This window comes from Opisthocomus hoazin, chromosome Z (genome assembly GCF_030867145.1).
Source record: "Opisthocomus hoazin isolate bOpiHoa1 chromosome Z, bOpiHoa1.hap1, whole genome shotgun sequence".
Classification (NCBI taxonomy): domain Eukaryota; kingdom Metazoa; phylum Chordata; class Aves; order Opisthocomiformes; family Opisthocomidae; genus Opisthocomus; species Opisthocomus hoazin.
The window spans coordinates 64887159-64894197 of record NC_134454.1 but is presented as its reverse complement, the minus strand read 5'-3'; the positions used below and the strand labels follow the sequence as shown (position 1 = coordinate 64894197).

The window sequence follows — 7039 nt, the reverse complement described above, 5'->3', positions numbered from 1 at the left end:
AGCCGCGAGTGAGTTCCCGCCCCCCAGCTCCTCCCCACCGGAACCCAGCGGGACGGCACATGGTATGGAATACCCGGCTCCGTTTGGCCAGGTTGGGGTTGGGTCAGCCCGCCCGGCTGTGCCCCTTCCTGGAATCCGGTGAAAATTAACCCTGTCCTGGCCGAACCCAGGACAGGAATACACTACAAAGAGGTTGGAAAGTGAGCATTCAGTAGCAGAACAACAAATGCTTCCTAACCGTGGGCCACAACCCCATGGTACTCGTCGGAGTAACTGCAGAAGAGGAATTCCCTCCCCTCCTGCTAAATTGAATGTGACCTACCTACCTGTGTCATGTTAACTCAAGCAGCATATGAACTTTGGGCATGATTAAGGTCCAAAGTAAGCCCTTCCAGTACGACAGTATCTTGCAGCAGAAATACTGTTCAGATGGGCTTTAACTGCTGGGCTTCTTCCATGAGGACTTCCAGGGTCCAGCAGCTGTGAAAGAATAACTGGAAGAAGAGATGACGGCATTTTTCCACCATGGATATGCAAGTGTCCTGGGAATCCCGCACTTTAAGGAATTGTCTGATTTATTGCTCTTTAATTGCCCAAATGAACCACAAGTGATCATCAAGCCAAATTTATTCAGGCTCCACTGAATTTACTGAATGTGTGCAAGAATAACTGCAGTGCCATGCAGCAAAGCTGAGTCTTGCTGCATTGCAATTGCAGAACGTAGCATCAATTTCTGCTGGAGAAGCATATAATAGAAATCATGTCCCCGAGCTAAAAAAAAAAGTTTTTAATTTGGACTCAGTGACACAATAGGGTCTTTTTTTTTTAAGCCTCAAAAAATGCCAGGTTTGACTTCCAAAATCTGCTTTTTTTCTGTAGAGAGTAATGCCCTTGCTGTACCTGGGCAGGCTATTCGTATATGTTCCTGTGTCATTCTGCTGTGACCGAACCACAGAAAACAGCACGTTCTTGGCTTTGGGAACATAAGCCCTTGCTTGGTACATTAAATACTGATACAGATTACTTCCTAATCACCAGCAGTCATTTAACAGTTGTTTACACTGCTAATTGCACATCTTGCACATAGTATTTTTTACTAATATGTGTTTCACGAAAACACCCTTTGTGAGGACAGAGAATGATACCGGTAGCCAGCGAGGGACACCAACACCAGTGGACGCTGTTGGAGTATTCGCAGAACTCTCTCTCTTGTTACAAATTGTTCATTCTTTTTTGTATTTGTTACTTTTTTTCTGAAGGCTATGCTTCATTCTACAAGTATAATTTTCCAGTAATTTTCTTTTTCTTTCTTTTTTTTTTTAAAGATAGCAGGAAGCAGACAGACACATACCTAAAACACAATTACAGAATTAAGTAAAATAATGTCTGTTAATTTTACTTCAAAATATAGTCCTCTACTTCATGGTGAATATGAAAATAAGAGTCGTGGGACTATATATGCACTGTGCCTTCTGAGCCTGGGCTTATGAAATGGTGGGATGTAGAATTTATAACCTCAGAAGGCTGGGCTATGCAAAGGGATGCTCAGATAAAAGCGTCCTTTTGCCAGTCCCAGCATTAAAAGCCAAACTGGCTTCTTGCTTGCTCAGCAAAATCCAACTCGCTCCAGTACCTGTTGTGGCTGGGGTCCAGCTCTACATCCCATACTCCTCAGTAGTGTAGTAATGGTCTGGCAGGTTGAAATTCAGCTGACTGCTGCATTAAGAATGCTATGGATGAATTCCATCTCTGCTTGCAGCACTGTTTCTTCGGGATTCAGAAGAGCATGTATTCATTAGAAATAGTGTCTCTGTAATAGAAGTCCTGAAAAGGAAAGTGTCGTTTCTGCACAGATACTTTCTAGAGAGGAAATTATGCATTTTTTAACTGCTCACAAAATCATTGCAGGGTCTGGGATAGACGTCTGTTCTATTTCCTCCCATGTTATGCTCCTGTAGGAACTGCGCTGCAGAGTGGTCTCTGGTCAGAAGACGTTACTTTCCCCTATGGCACAAAATTGGACAAACTCAACGTGAAAAATGAAGGTACTTTTCTAGTTCAATCGCTCTTCCACAGCATGTGGCTGGAAGTAGAAGTGACGCTCTCGCTTCCTAGCTGGTTGTGTGACTATGAGAGCATACTGAGCTTTTTGATAGCTAGTAAATCCGTCAGCAAAATGACAGTAATGTAATTGTGATTCCACCACAGAATGTGATTTTTCAAATCCAATTCAAACCTCAACATGGCAGATGTCCTATTTATTATTCTGAAATGAGGATGATTCAGGAAGCTCATCATTTCATATTATTCTTAAATCCGTCTTAACATACTTAATCAAAACCCTGTAGTGCTAATAGAAATAGTATTTCACGTGTATATCACAGACAGTATCACAGTACTGTGGATTTAGCAACAGTTTATTGGTACTGTGCCTTTCTGGGTCTATGTCTTGCAACAGACTAAGTGATAACATGTAATTAAGTTCCACAATAATGTGTGTGTGTGTGTGTGTGTTAATGTACCTATTTCTCATATAAGTTGTTGCTAGACTATTTTCAGTTATATTTCAGTGACAGTTCCCTCTTTAAAAAGAACTAGTGCAAGCACAAAGTTGTGCCTACACGCACGCACACCACATGCACTGTGGTCTGCAGACATGTTGCCAGGTTCCTCTGCCTGACCTCGCATGGAAGCATTAAATTCTCTCTGGAGTGGAAAGACCTAAGCGAGGTTTGTGGATCAATACTACTGATGCTAGCAATATCCCAGTTCAGCACTACTTTTGACAGTAGAAATTAATGTTTCTCTTCTTACAGTCAGGCCTATATTCTCATCTCAGAGCACAAGGGTTTACGAACCTAATCTAAAACCTGCTGATGTGAAAAGAAATCGTTCCTTTCAATGCATTTCAGATCAGTCCAAATATTTATTAACAATACTTACAGTGTTAGGTGTCAGCTTTTGTACTTTCAGGATGAAAATAAACACCAAATTACTGGTGAACTCTTTTACAATTCTTTGTGTAACCCTTAAAATGTATTTCGATGTAGTTCTAGGCATGCAATGATGACCAGACCATGTACACACAGTCCTAGTTACTATCAGACAAGCTAACTAATACCCTTTGCTGAAAAATAAGTCACACGGTTTTTGAGGTATTTCTAAATGCTAAATTCATCAAGCACAAGAAAAATACAGTGACTCGGAGTTTTTTGTCTTTCTCTTCTAGTATATGATTATGAACTACAATGGCCAGAAAAAACTGGACACAAAAGCCGCAAAATCTCAGTTCATCTGAAAGCAAAGTCATATGGACTGCTGTGCTCATTCAAGCATCTGTGGACCATTACCTCCTGGAGAGTGAATTCCTGAACTTGGTGCCACTTCATGCCCATCAGGCAAGTAAAAGTTCACTGCAGGTGTACCTCTAGGCTTTCCAAAAGGAGGAGAGTTTACACCAGGTATTATAAGTCCTAGCAGCTTAATTGTGGCTTTCAGGATCTGCTTTCCTCACTAACATAATTTTTTTCCCTGTACTGAATCTTAAATCTTATATATTGTTGTCTGTTTTGTGTGCCCTTTGTTTCATCTCTCGAACAGGATATTCTCTCTAGGCATTTGTTCATCTGGCATGAGTTTATGCAGACTAGACATAGACATTCAAATTAGTACTGTTTAGGTCCTCTGAGTGTCATTTTCAAGCTAAAATAATTTATCCAGATTTCACACAAACAGTGAATACACTTTTTGATACTGCCCAATATAAAAGCTGAACCTTCTACAAAAATTAGCCAGAAAACAGGCAGTTTTCAAAAGGAACCAAGTATTTCTAAGAATGATGTGCCTCCAATAAAAATATTTTTCCAAGCTCAAATTTTGCAATAGTACCTGAGTAATAATGCATGGCAATAGCTGAGGCTTTCGCTCCTCGTGATAAAATTGCACTTTACTAAAACACAGTAGCCTTTGACAAGGCAACTGCTTCTTGTCTTCATTACAGAAACCACCCAAATAATTTAATGTCATTTTGCTTCATCTCACTGGCTGTCCCCTTGACAATACATCACACTGACGTCCATGAAGCAATCCCTCATTTGGGACAGCAGTGACCAGGGTCAGGAGAACCCAGGTAAAACAGCCCCAGTGCCGGGATTTTTCAGGTTTAATTCAAAGTGCCACATTAAGCTTGGAGACAGCTAAACCTCTGGCGAACTCACTGGCTGTGGGGTCCTGAGCAATGCACCCTGCCAACACCACTGACCTGCCTCTTAGCTTACCTTACCATCTGCTCTGTGTGAGTTTCCAGTCTGCCTTCTACCTCCTTCTCCTCAGCCTTCATGATAATGCTACCCCCGATACCCTTTCTGTTTTTCTTTCCCAGTTAATCCTGGACTTTCTTCTCACCATCCTCCACATCTCTACAAAGCACTCACTTGAGCCAACAGGGCACTACCCTGCATTTTCATTCCGCTCTCTCTCCAGCAGGGACTCAGAACTTGCACTCTTTAATTGAAATGCCAAAAAGAGCTCTGGCTTAAAATAAATGGTCACAAGATCTTGTTTATCTTGCCTCAACCATCTCACTTGAGCCTGCTATGACAGCGTGGCTCCTCTGGGACACCAAGTATATAGAAGGCTAGAGCAGCAAGGACATGCCTTGGTGGTGTTAAATCATAAATAAAACAGCACCAGGCAGCACCTCCTCTGAGCATAAAAAGCAGAAGCTTCCCTATAACTCATTTAAGTCCTCTCTTTAGAGGCAAAATCTCTCTGTTAGACTCCTGAAATCTGCTTTATTTCGGGGAGTACAGCTCTTCAGCTGAGCTTAGAAGTGAGCCCGGCAGCACTGTCCCCTGTGGCAGAAATCTCCAGAGCAGGCACAGCATGAAAAGCATTGCCTGCCTGCCTTAAGATTAATTTCCCCCCAGCATTCACCGGAGTTCAGCACCACTGGCATTCGTGCATTCAGCCCTTGGGGCAAGCGAGACAACAGCCATACCACCAACGTGTGAAGTGCTTGGAAAAATGGTTTGAAAAAGACAAGGGGGAATATCAGCATCCTATTTCTCTGCTGAGAACCAACCATTTTTAGCCTGTGTTGATGGCCCTGAAACACTGCCCCTCACTGCCGTGATGCTGGTGGTGGTGTAGACAACGGGAGAGACCAGGACCGAGGCCTGAAATCAGGAGCATCAAATCTGTAGATCCAAAGCTAAAAAGCAGTGATGGAAAAAAGGGTGATCCACAAGAAGGTCACTGGCAATTAGACCTTCTCTAAGGTCCCGGGTGGCAACCTTCCCTTCACCATCAAAACCGCTTACCCAAAAAATAGAGGATAAAAAACATAGGGTAAGACTTTTACTACTACTGTCGAGTTCCCACGTACATGTGTTTCATGAGTAGCTATTCACAGGCACAGATATTTACTGACACAGCCAGGTAGCTGTCTGTGTGTCTCCTGTGAGCAGGTTAGGTAGGTGTTGTGTGCTCAAACTTTACGTGATTGATATGAAGACTACTCTGAGACTCACTCGTTTTGCAAACGTGCAGATTTCAAGGTTTGCTTAGTTTGTGCATTTAAAGAAAAGAGTTGGCAAACAATACTACAAGATACATTAACCTGTATAATGTTTCAGTTGTTGAAAGTTTTGCACATTTTTCAAACACATCAGCTTGGATTTGGGCTTTGAGTGTCCTGGCAAATGATGAAACAATGTCTTTCATGTATTGCAGTGAGAAATACATTTATTTTATACACAGGCTCATCATCAACTTTAAAAAGACAGTTAGCACTGTCATTATTTTCACAGGGAAAGTACATTCCTCCCCCCCACTTAATGCTCATGTCTAACAAAACTTTTTTTTTCCACTCAAGATTAATTCTGTGTACATCAATATGTGAGCACTCTATTTGAAGGAATTGATTTTGTCTCCAGGCTCAGGGTGATTACATGGCTGAGCACTAACTACAATTGATAATGATGTAGGGGAGAGCTGTGTGAGTAGCATTGATCAGTGATGACTAGACATTACTCCCTGGCACCCCTCTTCCCTTCCCTGTCCCCTGACGCTGTAATTATCAGTTTTCCTGAAAGTGTGAAGCAGGGGATTAGCTGTGCTTCACAAACTCCGGCAGCTCCATTCCTGTGCGCAGGGTAAGCACCCCAGCCTTCTCCAGGGCAAAGGCCGGGTGAGCAGCATCAGTGAATTTGTGCCTGATGGTGAACAGCACCAGTCCTCGCTCTGCATTGAAGAACAACAGTCTGCCACCGCTGTAATCCAACAGGATGCCGATCCTGCATGGGTGTTCTGTCACATGGACATCACTCATCACACCAGTGTGAAGAGATCTGTAGAGAAAGCTGCAGGAAAAGGGAAACCAGAACAGAGTGAGCCTCCTCATGGCGATTTACCAGAAATAGCCTACGGCTTAATTCCCACCTATTAACAGGTGGCTGCATACAGCAGCGTATCATGTGGCAACAGCATTTTGCTCAGTACGTAAGCAAAGCAAATGCGGCATCGCTTCACAGCCCTGCCTTGCATGCTGATGAGCCCTTTACACTTGGCAGCTTTGGACTCTCAGGATAAAAGCAGACTTGCTGTAATCATATTAATCTATATCTTTCTTATTACATGTATTTGTGGGGATTAAAGCATGGGCTTTGCTTTGGAAAAACCCTTTGCATCTCAGATGTTTCATTTAGCTAGTTTTGTTTGTGCATCTATATGATTTCACAATAAAAAAGCACACTTGTTGAGATCAAGAGCACCTTTACACCATTAACGGGGCTATGCCTTACAAACCTCCAGGCAGTGTTGCATTAGCCTGCTGAAGACCACCCCAGCACCCTACAGTCCTGCCACAGTGGCAGGTGGGTTCCTATCACTGTGAAGGACAAGGCAGGAGAAGGCATTCCCTATGGAGGTTTGACGTCTCCTGCAGATGGAAATAGATTCTAAAAAGACTGCATTTATGGAAATGAACACACTTCCTTGGATTTTGCGAAGCAGTTCAGGATATGAGCCTGGAATGAGA

At 42.8% G+C, this 7039-nt stretch overlaps 1 protein-coding gene across 3 annotated transcripts in view; it reads right to left on the bottom strand.

Moving 5' to 3' along the window:
• Positions 1-5718: 5718 nt before the first annotated feature.
• Positions 5719-7039, bottom strand: part of CMYA5 (cardiomyopathy associated 5) — a 48531-nt gene continuing 47210 nt past the window's right edge. For all 3 annotated transcript variants that reach the window (XM_075410559.1, XM_075410561.1, XM_075410560.1), the window contains one exon: positions 5719-6362. In XM_075410559.1, coding sequence (XP_075266674.1) covers positions 6110-6362 — 253 coding nt within the window. In that variant the 3' untranslated portion in view covers positions 5719-6109. The remainder of the gene's footprint in view (positions 6363-7039) is intronic.